General features: G+C 40.0%; 1 protein-coding gene across 3 annotated transcripts in view; it reads right to left on the bottom strand.

The window, feature by feature from the left end:
• LOC138763599 (uncharacterized oxidoreductase ZK1290.5) overlaps positions 1-15,698 on the bottom strand; it is a 114,752-nt gene that overhangs the window by 73,098 nt on the left and 25,956 nt on the right. For all 3 annotated transcript variants that reach the window (XR_011357674.1, XR_011357675.1, XM_069938020.1), the window contains exon 3: positions 785-886. Coding sequence is in view for 1 of the 3 variants with exons in the window: in XM_069938020.1 (XP_069794121.1) it covers positions 785-886 (102 nt within the window). In the remaining 2 variants the exon portion in view is untranslated. The remainder of the gene's footprint in view (positions 1-784; positions 887-15,698) is intronic.

Genomic DNA, 15,698 nt, shown 5'->3' with positions numbered 1-15,698 from the left:
TGTCTGTCCGTAGTCTCGTGCACTGCCAGACTAAGACTATTCGTAAATTGGAGGAACAACACATCTTCCAACTGGGCACCCTCCAACTAGATGGCATTAATATCAACTTCTCTGGCTTTCATTAAAAAGCATTCCCTCCCCCTCTTTGCTTCCCTCCAGCTCTGTGTCTCTGCCTTTTCCCTGTCTCCTTTCAAATAGACATAATCAACTCTCATGTCTCCCCTCATCATATCCAATTATCACCTTTTGTTGTTCTGGATGACTCCCCCCAGCCAGCACTAACCATATTCTGAGATTTCCTGTTTTTTGCTCATTCCTCATATTCCTTGAAGAAGGGTTCAGGTATTATATCTTTGTCTCCTATGGATGCTGAAAGTCCAGGCTGAGTTCCTCCAGCATTTCAGTGTGTTTTTATTACAAGCATCCAGCTCAATTCAGATAAATTGACACATATATATATATATATATATATATATATGAAACTCATTATACAGGGTATTTCAAATGGTCTGCTCTCTGCTCTTATAGACCTAGAATGAACAAAAAAAGATTTGCTCATCCAATTGCCCAATACTAACCTTTTGCCATTTTTGAATCTACCTTGCATAGCTCTCAGCTGTTATCCACAAAGAACAAAAACAAAAAGGGCAATTTAGGAAAATCAAATGGGAAATAACCCAACCTAAGATGTTAAAATACTATTTTTCAAGATTCAAAAATTATAAATGATAATACAAAACAAATGGAATTTTTCAACAGGATCCATATAATAGTTGCAGCTTACCTTCATCATACAATTCCTCTATCGCTTGCCATGTTTCAGCTCGAAGTTCACGATTAGACTTCCCTGGGACATTTCCATCAGGCCAATGCATGAGGTAAAGATCTGGAACAGGAATATGTACACCGATTTGTCAATCCACAGAATAATCATGAATTGAAGCCCATATATAGAACAGCCGAAGGTTTTCAGATTGTTTTGAACAAAGTCCTAGGCAAAATAGGTGCATAATTCTGTTACAAGTACAAGATAAATGGGATAAATCAAATACATCTTCCATATTTAAAGATATCAGAAAATTAATAATTTAATGAATGGCTCCATTGAAATTACAAATCATTCAATGATTAATCATTATTTACTTGCAAAATAATTATTCTTGTATTCAATTCACATCATATTATTCAGAAATCCCAATCATTAAGGATTTGGCTTCTTGGAGCTCGAATTCTTGCAATCATAAACACAATAGGGCTCCATTCCCTTGCCCCATATAAACTAACTTGGAGGATCTGCTTCCAGCATTCCTTATAAACCTATGGGGATCCTCGTCAGAACCCCTTATTAAGCAAATTTAGTTCCTCTTTCTGGCACTGTTTAAACTCACTGGATTTTGTTTCATGCATGCTCTTACTGGGCTCACTGAAATAATTTATAATACTACGACGTAACATCTTAAAAAAAAGGTAAATCTAAACTGGTTTGAGACATTAAAATGAATAACATCCAACAATCTGTCAAAGCTGCATTCAGCTCCAAATTCCCAAGGACACTGGGGGTTATTGGACTTTTACTATAAAATGTAACTGATCTTTCTACTGCCATTATCAGTATTCCAACTCCAGCTTTGTTACTCAAAATATTATGCATTCATTTCTTTCTATTAATCTATTAATTGCTGTTCAATGTCCAATATACAAACAATAAATACTAAAAATACATAACAAATGAAATATTCTCTAAAAATTCAGCTGGCAAAGCAAGCTACTTCTCACAATGAAACCAGATTCTGCATTGTATCCAAAATTACAACTGTACAGAGGAATAACCTTTGCCAATTTCAAAATGTACAGGGGCTACATTATACACCAGATAATACTGAAAAGTCTAAACTTTGTCATGAGGAAAAACAGCAGGAATACAATATCTTGGCAGTCTTGAATATAATGGTTGCAATCCAATATCTACCTTTATGAAGGCAATGCAAATTCTGTGCCGAAAGTGGGTTAAGTTGCATACTGACATGTGCTGAATATCTGTGTGTGCTAATTAACAGGAATTTAGTGTGCCACAAACACCAGGCTCATTGTGAATGACAGGTTAAAGGGCAAAACATTGTGTGATGCAAGCATATATACTGCTTAAAGAATATATGTTGTTACAGTCTCATTCTGAATCTGAAAATAATACAGTGTCACATGGGGAAAAAAAACTGTCTGAAATGTTTCCCAAAGTCACACTGAGGCTTTAGTTAAAGGCTTTTGCTCAAATGGCAGCACTGGAAGACTATCCAGACAGAATTGCAGCAGACCAAAGAGCAAACAGCAAAATTTTAATGACCCGATACAGAACATAGTACAGTGTAGGCCCTTGGGCCCTTGATGTTGTGCCAAACAACATTTAAAAAGTACTAAACACTCCCTACCTCATAACCCTCTATTTTTCTTCCATCTGTGAGCCTGTCTAAGAGTGTCTAAAATGCCCCTAATGTTTCAGCCTCCACCACCATCCCTAGCAAGGCATTACAGGCCCACAACTCTCTGTAAAAAAAAAATTACCCCTGATATTTCCCCTAAGCTTCCCTCCCTTCACTTTGTAGACATGTCCTCTGGTGTTTTGCTATTCTTGCCCGAGAAAAAAAAGTCTCTGGCTGTCAACCCTATCTGCGTCTCTCATAATCTTATAGACCTCTATTAAGTCTCCTCTCATCCTACTATGCTACAAAGAGTCCCAGCTCTGCTAACCTTGCCTCATAAGATTATTTTCCAATCCAGGCAACATCCTGGTAAATCTCCACTGCACCATCTCCATAGCTTGCAAACTTCCTATAATGAGGTGACCAGAACTGAACACAATATCTGGTGATCTCACCAGATATTTGTGGAGTTGCAGCATGACCGCTCAACTCTTGCAACTCAACCCCATAGGCCTTCTTAACTATCCTATCAACCTGCGTGGCAACTTTGAGGGATGTATGGATTTGGACCCCAAGGTATCTCTGTTCATCAACACTCCTAAGTAATCGACCATTAACCTTGTGCTCAGCCTTCGGGGTTGTCCTTCCAAAATGTATCACCTCACACTTATCCAGATTGAACTCCATCTGCCACTTTTCCATCCAACTCTGCATTCTGTACATATACTTTTGTAACTTATGACAACCTTTAGCACCAGCCACAACTCCTCCAACATTTGTATCATCTGCAAACTTGATGACCCATCTTTCTGCCTCTTCATCTAGGTCATTTCTAAAAATCACAAAGACAGGTCCCAGAACTGATCCTGCTGGAACTCCACTACTACTGACCTCCAGACTGAATACTTTCTTTCCACTACTACTCTGTTTTCTACATGCAAGCCAATTTTTTATCCACACAGCCAAGGTTCCATGAATTCTATGCTTCATGACTTTCTGAACGAGTCTCTTATAGTTGTCCTTGTAAAATGCCTTACTAAAATCCATGTAGATCACATCTACTGTCCTACCCTCATCAATTGTTTTTTGTTACCTCCTCAAAAAACTCATTTAGGCTTGTGAGGTACAACCTTCACTTCAGAAAGCCATGCTGACTATCCTTGAGTAGACTGTACTTCTCCAAATGCTCAGAGATCCTATCCTTCAGAATCCTCTCCAACAGTTTGCACACTACTGATGTGAAAGCACAGGACAAATGGGAGGAAGTTTAGGACCAGATGCTTGATTCAGGGCAAGTTTGTAATGGGACAGGGAAAAGATGGTGGGGAAAAAGGAACAGTGGTTGACGAAACCAGTGTGGCACATTAGAAATTTAGTCTTGCTTGTTCCTGCCTCATCCCATTGTAATTAGCCCTTCCCAACTGAACACTTTCCCATTTTGTCTGCTTTTATCCTTATCCATAGCTATGCTAAGCCTCAGGGAGCTGTGGTCACTCTCACCAAAATGCTCCTCTACCGAGAGGTCCGCCACCTGACCAGGTTCATTACCCAGAATTAGATCCAGTATGGCTTCTCCTCTCATTGGCTGGTCCACATATTGAGTCAGCAATCCTTCTTGAACACACCTGACAAATTCAGCCCCATCTCTCCCTCTTGCAATATTAGGGAAGTTGAAGCCTCCCATAACAACAACCCTATATTTCCTGCAGCATTCCAAGATCAACCTGTTTATCTGCTCCTCCGTGTCCTGAGGGCTGTTTTGGGGCTTACAGATTACTCCTAGTCCCTTCCTATTTCTGACTTCCACCTACACAATCTCAGAGTAGACACACCCTCTGTAGCATCCTCCCCTTCTATAACTTGACCAGTAGTGCTACTTCCCCACCTCTCACTTACCTTTTAAAACACCTAAAAGATGCATCAGCTAATTCTGCCCTTCCTCTAACCACATTCTGATCCATTCTCTCAGTTCATCTCCTTTATTCCTAATACTCCTAGCGTTGAAATCGACAATTTCTTATTCCTACTCTCTCTTGTGTGTGACACAGGGTGCAATCCCTAGATTACCACCCTTGAGGACCTGCTTTTTAAACTTCTTTTCTCACTCACTATATTCCAAATTCAGGCCCTCATCCTTACTGTCATTGGACTCTACATGGACCATAACATCTGGCTGCTCCCCCTCCCCCTCCAGAATGCTGTGAACTCAATCAGAGATGCCCCTGACCCTGGCACCTGGGAGGCCAAGAACCAGAACAACCTAATCTGTTTGCCTAACCAATGAGTCCATAATCACCATAGCTCTCCTCTTCTCCCCCCCACTTCCCATCTGAACTGAAGGGCCAGTCTCTGTGCCAGAAACATGACCACTACAACTTGTCCCTAGTAGATAGACCCTCCCAACAGTATCCAAAACGGTATACTTATTGTTGAGGGGAATGGCCACAGGTGTTGCCTGCCTATTCCGCTTCTCTCACCAAACAGTCACCCAGCTACCTGCCTCCTGACCTTTAGGTTTCACTGAAGCTCCTCTCTATCACTGCCTCTGCCTCCCGAAGGAAACTGGTGCTGGATGAACACCAGATCTCCAAGGAGCTGCAGCTGGATGCAGGTGTTGTCATCAGGGACAATTGTGCAGTCCTAGATTTCCAACATGCTGCATTCAGAGCATTCAACTGCCCTAGCTACTGTCTCCATTAACTAGCATTTGTTTAAATGCGAAGGTCAGTGAATGTACTGTCAAATTCCATATCCCAGCAATGACCTCTCAGGCTATTTAAAGCTATGTACCAGATTACTCACAAACAATCTTGACTGATTTTTGCCACACACTAATATTACTGTAGTGGAAGCTATGTACTTGCATATTGCAACTTACAAGCACTAAAATTCATCTATGAAAACCAGATCATGCAATTCTCTCTTACAGAGCAACATGGTGAACAAATCAGATGCAGCAAGAGCTAACAAGTGCTGGACAAGCATGTCCTTAGTCTAAAGAGAAAATTATATTTGCACCCTCGATGACAAAGCTGAAATGATTTGATCCCCCATGTCACATCACATTTTCTGTCAACCTCAATCTCTTCAAATTTAGATGCCTCTGATGTCGTAAAGAAGCAATTCCTAGTTATCAACCCTGGACTTCATAACAATCCTAATCTTGAATCTTTTTCCTATAAGTGAACAACAGATGCAAACAGAATGTGATAAGATGAAAGTTCAGTCATTTGCTTTCATGCACAAATCCTAAAAAGTGACGTGCAATATTTGTGATAGCTTAAATCACACGTCAAACTCTGGCCCGCGGGCCAATAATTATATTTGGCCCGCAAGATCATTTAAAAAATGTATTAGAGGTGGCCCGCCCTGCAGCGAGAGCTGATGCTGTTTTTTGGTAATGTCACCCCCACCATCCTCCCCCTTCATTGCACATCCTTCCCCATTGTAACACGAGAAATTGTTACACAAGTCTGTCGATGTCATCAGCCGGCAAGCCAGTTGGAAGGCTCCCCGCACAACCAGTCACTTCTCCCACCTGTCGAGCGGTGCGGCGGATGGGCGAGCGCCTGTAATTTCCTGTCGGCGCGACGGGCATGGTAGGCTGCGCACGGCCCCCGGGCAGCGCGAGCCCCGCGCGGCTGGCACCGGACGGCCCTTCCACAGCACGAGCGCACTTCACCCGGTCGCCACGGCCTTCAGTGCTTGCACCCGCGCGGACCCCAGGGACAGCTGGTTCGGCCCTGCACGTGAAGAGAGAGATGGTGGCTGTCCGCAAAGGCTGATCGGCAGCGCGCTGGGCCTGAGTGGGTGGGTAAGCAGGGGTGGGCAGAGGGTGTAGGTGAGGAGTAATGGGCAGGGGAAGTTATGGTGGTGCGAGGGGCAGTTAGAGGGAGGGATGAGTAGAAGGAGGGGTGGATAGGGAAGAGGTAAAAGGGGAGGGGCAGGGTGTGTAGGGGAGAGGTGATTAGAGGGTGAGAGACGGGTAGAGGGAGGAACAGGTTGAGGGGAGAGGCAATAGAGGGGCGTGTGTAGGATGGGGTGGGTAAAGGCAGAGCAAGTGGAGTGAGGGGTGAGTAGAGGTTGGGTAAAGGACTGGTCAGGTAGAGGGATGGTGGGTCGAGAGTGAATAGAGGCCTAGAGCCTGAGGAGGGAGCAGGAAATGCTGAGTCCTGATGCAGGCCAAAATGGACACAGCCTGTGAATGCTGACTACATCTCCACAGGGACCAAATATGTTTCCCTCAGGTCAAGCAAAGGGTGAACTTGAGCTACCTACTCCTGACCTGTAACATTATACTCCTAAAGTTATATCCTAAAGTTTAACATTACATATGTTGAAAGAAGAGAAAACATGCAGATGTTGTTGAAAATTTTCAATAAATATTTAGTTCGGCCCTCGACTTAGTCCAAGTTTTTAATTTTGGCCCTCCGTGAATTTGAGTTTGACACCCCTGGCTTAAATGGTGGAATCTGCAAATGATAAAATAATGTGAGAATGGTCTTCAGCTAGGATATGGGACAAATATACAGGCCACTACAAGGCTAAGAGTGTGCCTGAGTTCTATACCAGAGATACAGATGAGTTTTGTACATCTGGGCATTGAATGAGCCTGGTATATGTACATGATAAAATAGTGGTGCATTGGAAAATTTGCCAGAAAACTATTTTGCCATGGAGAAGGATGCTATCCCCAATGCTTTTTGGTAATGCAGTTTGTTAAATTTTTTCAATGAATGGCATCAGTGAAAATGTGGCCCTGCATGCAATGGGTGACAGATCCACAGAAGGATGAATTGCCCTACACAAGAACCAACTGGTTTTGACTTAGTTTGTTGACTTCAATATTGAGTTCCAGAGCTGCAACATGCCAAAATGCAAAATGAGATAATGTTTCTCGAATTTAAGCTAGATTTTTTTTGTGGAATAGTGCAAAATGTTAAAGAGACAGATCAGAGTATAAGGATGATATCAGGCAAATTGAAACTGAGGACTGAATGCAAACTTTCATTTCTGCATTGTGAGCAGGAAATGCAATACATTAAGATAAAGGGAACCAGTTCTTCATCTGGAAGAGTTGCTGGAGTCCGCGGATATTAAAAATGGAAGAGGTAGAAGTGCACCTTTGCATCTCCTGTAGTTTAAGACAAGCCAAGGACATCATGAAAGGGGAAGGAGATGACAAATCTAAAGATGGAATCTAATTTAAATTATGTCTCCTCAAAACTTAGTGATCATGCCACCTACATCCACATCATTCGCACATATTATCTACAATAAGGATCCCAGCACCATTTCCTCTGGATCACCAATAACAAAAACAACCCTCTAATGTCACCCCTTAATTCTATAGCCAGGCCAATTTGGGATCCAATTTTATGTTCAAGTCACATTACAGCTTCTGCAATTTCTTCCATAGCAGTCTGGGATAAATCTGTAGCGTAACCAACCGTCTTGGGAGGCTTATATGCCGAGTTGCTAGCTGATGACAGCCTAGATGATAGGCAACCATCACAGATGCTGAGAAGATGGCGCAGGCTAGCTGGGACAGACTCTATGGATGGGGAAACAGAGGTTCCTCCAATGTTTACCTCGTCAAGTTCAGGACGCTTGGTGAGTGTCTTTTAGTCATCCACCCTCGATGAGTTGGCGGATCCTGCTAACCTCATTATGTCTACGACTTCTGCAATGAAAGTAGAAACATTGGCTACTCCCCTTAGTCAGCAGGAGCAAATGGATCTGGAACAATTGTTTACTGCACTTTGTCAACTGAAGATAACGGAGTTGAAGCAGTAAATGGCAGCACTGACTACACAGGACCAGGCTTTGAGTACCCAACGGAATTCATCCCAATGGCGTGGTTGGAATCATGCTGTCGAGGACGTGGTAGAGGCAACGGGCGGTGTATTTGTTGGAAGCACCTGAAATTTGGTGATGCCTTCTGGTCCTGTCAGCCACCTTGCGACTTCTACAAATGGCAGCCGGGAAATAACCAGGACTGGAAGTAGAGGCAACTGCTGCCCATGGGCACGTCAGCTTCTGTCTCTTCCTGATAGCCAGACTCTTGGGTGTTTAATTCCTTGTTGATTCTGGTGCAGAAATTTCTGTGATCTCTTCAACCCCTGAAGAACACAGTCACATGATGCTTTGTGGCATGCCTTGTTCTGGAAGGTGGTGTCGGTGACACACATGTTGTGGTAGCAGGAGTCTCTGCCCATCTTCGTTCATCTTCCCCATGCCATGATGTCCAAGAACAGATGGCCAAAATTCATGGTCTGCACCGACTCTTGCACTCAGGTCACCCAGGAGGTTAAGTACCATGGGAAAGGTCTTTACCCAAGTGGTCCTAACCAGACTGCAAACCCTTGCTAATCGGATCTACCCCGAATCTCATTGCACTTCAGGATGAAGAGATCGACAGTTAACACGATCTTCGCAGTCTGCTAAGTCCAGAAGAAACACCGGGAACAACAGATGCCCCTGTACATCACCTTCATAGATCTCACCAAGGCCTTCGACCTAGTGAGCAAGCATGCACTGTTCTAGCTGCTTGGGAAGATCGACTGCCCTCCAAAGCTGCTCAGTATTATTGGTTCCTTCCATGACAACATGAAAGATACAATTAGTTTCAATGGTTCCACCTCTGACCCATTTAAGATTCTAAGTGGAGTGAAGCAGGGCTGTGTCTTGGCGCCAAAACTACTTGGCATCTTCTTCTCTCTGCTGCTATCGCATGTATTTTAGGATTCCAAGGTCAGAGTGCATCTGGATACAAGAAGCGATGGAAAGCTCTTTAACCTGGCCCGTTGGAAAGCGAAGAGCAAGAGCTACTGATATCCCACACATAAGGGCAACTACAGAGGTTGATCAAAAACTTCAATGCCTGCCAGGAGTTCAGGCTGACGATCAGCATCAAAAGGACCAACGTGGAGGAGTCACGTGATGGAGTAGTGGCCGGACGGTGAACTCCAGCCCTCTCCAGAAAAGTCGGGAAAAACGAGAGAAAATACAAAGGCACAGAAATACAAGTTAAAGAAAAGTGAATATAAAGGTGGAAAGAAGATGGAGACAAAAGGAGAAAAATCAAAATCAACGGAAAGAAGAGAGGAAGAGAAGACAACGGAGGAAAAAGGTGAAGGCCTTACCTGTCCGAAGAGGCCCGCTGCGGAGAGAACTACAACAATGGCTCACAGAGCCGAGTAAAAGTGCGCAACCGCGCATGCGCGAGGAGTCGCGCATGCGCGATGCGCATACAAAAAAACACACCGACGGGAGGGGGGACCAGCTGGGGAGTCGATCTCCACAGCCGGCAACGACAGCTGCAGAACACCTGCAGCAAGAAGACACCACAGAAGACAATGGAAACAAGAAAGAAGAGGAGGAAAGGGCAGCAAAGAAACAACAGATGGTCAACCTAGAGGAAGAAGAAGAGGAAGAGGAAGAGTACAGGGAAATAGAAGAAGAAAAGATAGGCAAGGTAAAGGAGGTACTTGCTCTTGTTAGAGGATACATGGAGTCATTTAAAGAATGGCAAACACAGGAATTCAATGATTTAAGAAGAAGAATAAACAACACAGAAAAGAAAATAAATAAAATGGATATGACCTTAACAGAAATGGGGAAAAAAATGGACAAGATGGAAGAACGGGCAATAGCAGCAGAAATGGAGGTAGAAGACTTAAAAAAGAAATTGGAGGAATCTAATAAAAAAACTAAAGAGACACAAGAATTACTAGCCCAAAAAATAGATATAATGGAAAATTATAACAGAAGAAATAACATAAAGATAGTGGGCCTTAAGGAAGATGTAGAAGGCAAGAATATGAGGGAGTTTATAAAAGAATGGATCCCTAAGGCCCTAGGATGTCCAGAACTACAGCAAGAAATGGAAATAGAAAGGGCACATAGAGCATTGGCCCCTAAACCACAACCACAACAAAAACCAAGATCTATTGTAGTAAAATTCCTAAGATATACTACAAGAGAAAAGGTGCTGGAGAAGACAATGGAAAAAGTAAGAGAGGGCAACAAACCACTGGAGTATAAAGGGCAAAAAATCTTCATTTATCCAGATATAAGCTTTGAACTCCTAAAGAAGAGAAAAGAGTTCAATGCAGCAAAAGCGATTTTATGGAAGAAAGGATATAAATTTACACTGAAGCATCCTGCGGTATTGAAAATATTTATTCCAGGACAACAAAACAGACTATTCTCGGATCCAGAAGAAGCACGAAAATTTGCAGAACAATTACAAAAATAGACTGAGGGATGAAGACGGGTAATGAGAGCAAAAATTATCACGATTGATATGTATGTGGGTAAAGACAAAAATAGACTGAGGGATGAAGACGGGTAAGGAGGGTAAAAATGACCACGATTGATATGTATGCGGGTAAAGAGGTATAAGAGTGAATAGAGACAACGGGCATATGTGAAAGTATCTGTAATTAGAGGAAAACATAGAAAGTATAGACAAGAATTAATAAGGGAAGGTAATGGAATAGAGAGAATAAGGAGGGAACTAAAAGAGTGACCTTTGTGACATATAAAAAACGAAATCTTTTCTGGGGGGGGCTGGGTGGGGGGAAAAGAGCGGTCACTGCAAAATCAGTTGACGCTTGCGAGTGGATTCGCAAATCCAAATGGAGAGGGGAGATGTGGTTGTCCGACAAGGGATAAAGGGCAACTCAGGAGGGGAAGGGGAGATTGGGGATAAAGAAGATAGAAATAGGAGAATAAGGAAAATGTTGGATGTTGTAGGAATGTTGTCTGGTAAAGAGTTGAAAATAAGAAAACAGAAATGGAAAAGGAGGAAAGGTAATGATGGAAAAACAGAAAGAGAAGATAAACAAAATATAAAATGGCTACGCTGAACTATATGACTCTAAATATTAATGGAATACATAACCAAATTAAAAGGAAGAAACTACTAAATTTACTGAAAAAGGAAAAAATAGATATAGCATTTGTCCAAGAAACACATTTAACTGAATTGGAGCACAAGAAATTAAAGAGAGATTGGGTAGGACATGTAACAGCAGCATCGTATAATTCAAAAGCAAGAGGAGTGGCTATATTAATTAGCAAAAATGTGCCATTTAAAATAGAAGAGGAAATAATAGATCCAGCAGGGAGATATGTTATGATAAAATGTCAGATATATTCAGAGCTTTGGAATCTACTTAATATATATTCACCTAACGAAGAAGATCAAAAGTTTATGCAAGATATCTTTTTGAAGGTAGCTAATACGCAAGGGAACATACTAATAGGAGGGGATTTCAATCTGAATTTGGATCCAAATATGGATAAAACGGGGAAAAAAATTAACAGGAAGAACAAAGTAACCAAATTTATAATTAAATCAATGCAAGAAATGAAACTTGTGGACATATGGAGGAAACAAAACCCAAAAGAAAAGGAATACTCATACTACTCGACTAGACATAAAACATACTCAAGGATAGACCTATTCCTGTTATCAGCCCACATACAAGGGAGAGTTAGGAAAACGGAATATAAAGCTAGACTATTATCGGACCACTCACCCCTGTTATTGGCAATAGAGCTAGAAGACATCCCTCCAAGAATGTATAGATGGAGATTAAACCCCATGCTACTTAAAAGACAGGATTTTAGAGAATTTATTGAAAAACAATTAAAAATGTACTTTGAAGTAAATACGGAATCAGTGGAAGATAAGTTTATACTATGGGACGCAATGAAAGCATTCATTAGAGGGCAAATAATAAGTTATGCAACCAAGATGAAGAAGGACTATAATCAGGAAACAGAGCAGTTGGAAAGGGAAATAATAAACATAGAAAAAAAATTAGCAATAAAGGAAGATACAACCAAAAGAAGAGAATTGGCGGATAAAAAAATAAAATATGAAACATTACAAACATATAAGGTGGAGAAGAATATAATGAAGACAAAACAGAAATATTATGAACTAGGGGAAAAAACACACAAAATCCTAGCATGGCAGCTTAAGACAGAGCAAACTAAGAAAACGGTATTGGCAACAAGGAAAAAAGACAAACAAATTACATATAATCCAAAAGAAATTAAGGAAAACTTCAGAGAATTCTATGAACAATTATACCGAACCGAAAACGAAGGGAAAGAAGGGAAAATAGATGAATTTTTGACTAAAATTGAACTACCAAAACTACAAATAGAGGAACAAAATAAATTAACAGAACCATTTGGAACAGTAGAAATACAAGAGATAATAAAAAATTTACCAAATAATAAGACACCAGGAGAGGATGGACTCCCAATAGAATTCTACAAAACATTTAAAGACCTAATAATACCGCCCCTCCTGGATGTAATCAACCAGATTGATGAGACACAAAACTTACCAGATTCATGTAAAACAGCAATAATTACAGTGATACTAAAACAAGGGAAAGATCCACTCTCACCAGCGTCATATAGACCAATATCTTTGCTAAACACAGATTATAAGATAATAGCTAAACTATTAGCGAACAGATTAGCAGAACAGGTACCGAAAATGGTAAATTTAGACCAAACTGGATTTATCAAAAAAAGACGCACAACAGACAATATTTGTAAATTTATTAACTTAATTCATGCAGTAGAAGGAAATAAAGCACCGGCAGTAGCAGTTGCTTTAGACGCAGAGAAGGCCTTCGACAGAGTAGAATGGAATTACTTGTTCAAAGTATTGCAAAAATTCAGTTTACCGGAGAAGTATATTAATTGGATTAAAGCATTATATAAGGGACCGTTAGCGAAAGTGACAGTAAATGGACATGTATCAAAGCAATTTAACTTAAGCAGGTCAACGCGGCAGGGATGCCCACTATCACCATTATTGTTTGCGCTAGCTATAGAACCACTAGCAGAATCGATAAGAAGAGATAATAATATAAAAGGAATAAAAATAAAAGACAGGGAATATAAAATCAGTCTGTTTGCGGATGATGTGATAGTGTACTTAACAGAACCAGAACTATCAATAAAAGAACTATATAAGAAATTGAAGGAATATGGAGAAGTGTCGGGATACAAGATAAACGTAAATAAAAGTGAAGCAATGCCTATGAATAACGCGGATTTCTCAAAATTTAAGGAGGAATCCCCATTCAGATGGCAAACGCAGGCAATAAGATACCTAGGTGTGCAAATAAACAAAAATCTAGGCCAATTATATAAACTCAATTACAATCCACTAATGAAAAAACTACAGGACGATTTAGAGCATTGGAAAGAGCTACCACTAACACTGATAGGAAGGATAAACTGTATTAAAATGAACATTTTTCCAAGGATACTATACTTATTTCAGGCATTGCCAATACAACTGACAGAAAAATTCTTCAAAGAGTTAAAGAAAATAATAAGGAGATTTTTATGGAGAGGGGGGAAACCGAGGATAGCACTAGACAAATTAACAGAATGGTATAAACAAGGAGGCTTACAATTGCCAAACTTCAAAAATTATTATAGAGCCGCACAATTAAGGTACCTATCAGATTTTTATCAAACAAGGGAAAAACCAGACTGGACGAGACTAGAATTAGATAAAATAGGGGAAAAGATACCTGAACACATATTATATAAATGGGACGAAAAATTGGTACAACATAGAACTTCTCCAGTATTACACCATCTCCTCAATATATGGAAGAAGATACATGTAGAAAGAAATAAAATAAATTACCAAATACCAAAACTAATATTGACGCAAAATAAGCTACTCCCTTTTACAATAGACAACCTTGCCTTTAGAAAATGGGAAAAAAAAGGGATTAAAAGAATAGAAAATTGTTTTTCAGGAAGTAGATTCTTATCCTTTGAACAAATGAGAGATAAGTACAATATAACGGGAGATACAGCGCTGGCATATTACCAACTGAGATCCTACTTGAAAGATAAATTAGGAAGCAACTTGAGTTTACCAGAGGGAAGTAACCTTGAATATGTGATTACAGATACAATGTTAATCAAAAGATTTATAAAAAATATGTATATTAAACTGCAAGAAAAGGAAAATGAGGAAACAAATGGTAAAACTAAACAAAAATGGGAACAAGATTTAAATATAAAGATAAAAAAGGAAACATGGGAGAAGTTATGCTCTGGAACGATGAGAAATACAATAAATACGAGGCTGCGTATGATACAATATAATTGGTTACACAGACTATACATTACACCGCAAAAGTTAAATAAATGGGACCCAACAGTATCTGATAGATGTTTTCGATGTAAAAAAGAAAGGGGAACAACAATTCATGCAATCTGGACATGTGAGAGAGTAGAAAAATTTTGGGATGATCTCAATCAGATATTAAATAAAATAACAGAAAACAATATACCAAAGAATCCAGAGATCTTTCTCCTAAGTAACATAAAAAATAAAGAATTTGGAATTGACTTGGAGGATGCACAAAAAAGATTTGTTAAGATAGCCCTAGCTGTAGCAAAAAAATGTATTATGTCAACCTGGAAATTGGAAGATAATTTGAAAATACAACAATGGTATATAGAAATGAATAAATGTATTCCATTAGAAAAAATAACATATAGTTTAAGAAATAATATTGAAATATTCGAACAAGTATGGGAGCCTTACATTAAATACAATAGCGAAAACCTACCGGGAACAAACATTACCTAAGTTGATGGAAGGAGAAGAGAAGAAAAAAATGGACTCAGTAGAATTTCTGGTGTATTTTTGTTGAATGACAACATTGTCTAACTGAATTAATGCAACCTAGATTGTATAACTAAAATGGATGAGAGGGGGGAGGGATGGGGGGGTGGCTTGGGAGGAGGGAGGGGGGAGGGAGAAAAAGTCACTGTAAATGTGTGGAAAAGAAAAAGTGTATATCATGGCTATTGTGATTTATGGTGTGAAAAAAAAAAAAAAAAAAAAAAAAAAAAAACCAACGTGATGGGGCAAGATGTTGCAACCCCACCAACAATCTGCACTGGAGATGAAGAACTTGACGTCACTGACAGCTTCACAAACCTGGGCTCCACCATCACCAGCAATCTTTCACCTGATGCTGAAATCGACAAGCACGTTGCTAAGACTGCATTGTGAAAGAGGCATCTAAATCAATTTGTTCTCTATTTTCTAATTTTGTAAGTTCCACTTTTGTTAAAAATTTATCCATCTCATTTTCATTTCCCAAATTTTTTGGATTTATATAGTTTTGTATAATATTGTCTAAAAGTATTATTTATTGATTTTTGGTTTCATTTTTATTATCATTCTAGAGACTCCTCTGCCTTAAA

The sequence above is a fragment of the Narcine bancroftii genome, chromosome 5 (assembly GCF_036971445.1).
Source record: "Narcine bancroftii isolate sNarBan1 chromosome 5, sNarBan1.hap1, whole genome shotgun sequence".
In the NCBI taxonomy this organism is placed as follows: domain Eukaryota; kingdom Metazoa; phylum Chordata; class Chondrichthyes; order Torpediniformes; family Narcinidae; genus Narcine; species Narcine bancroftii.
This window is presented reverse-complemented; position numbering and strand designations above follow the sequence as displayed.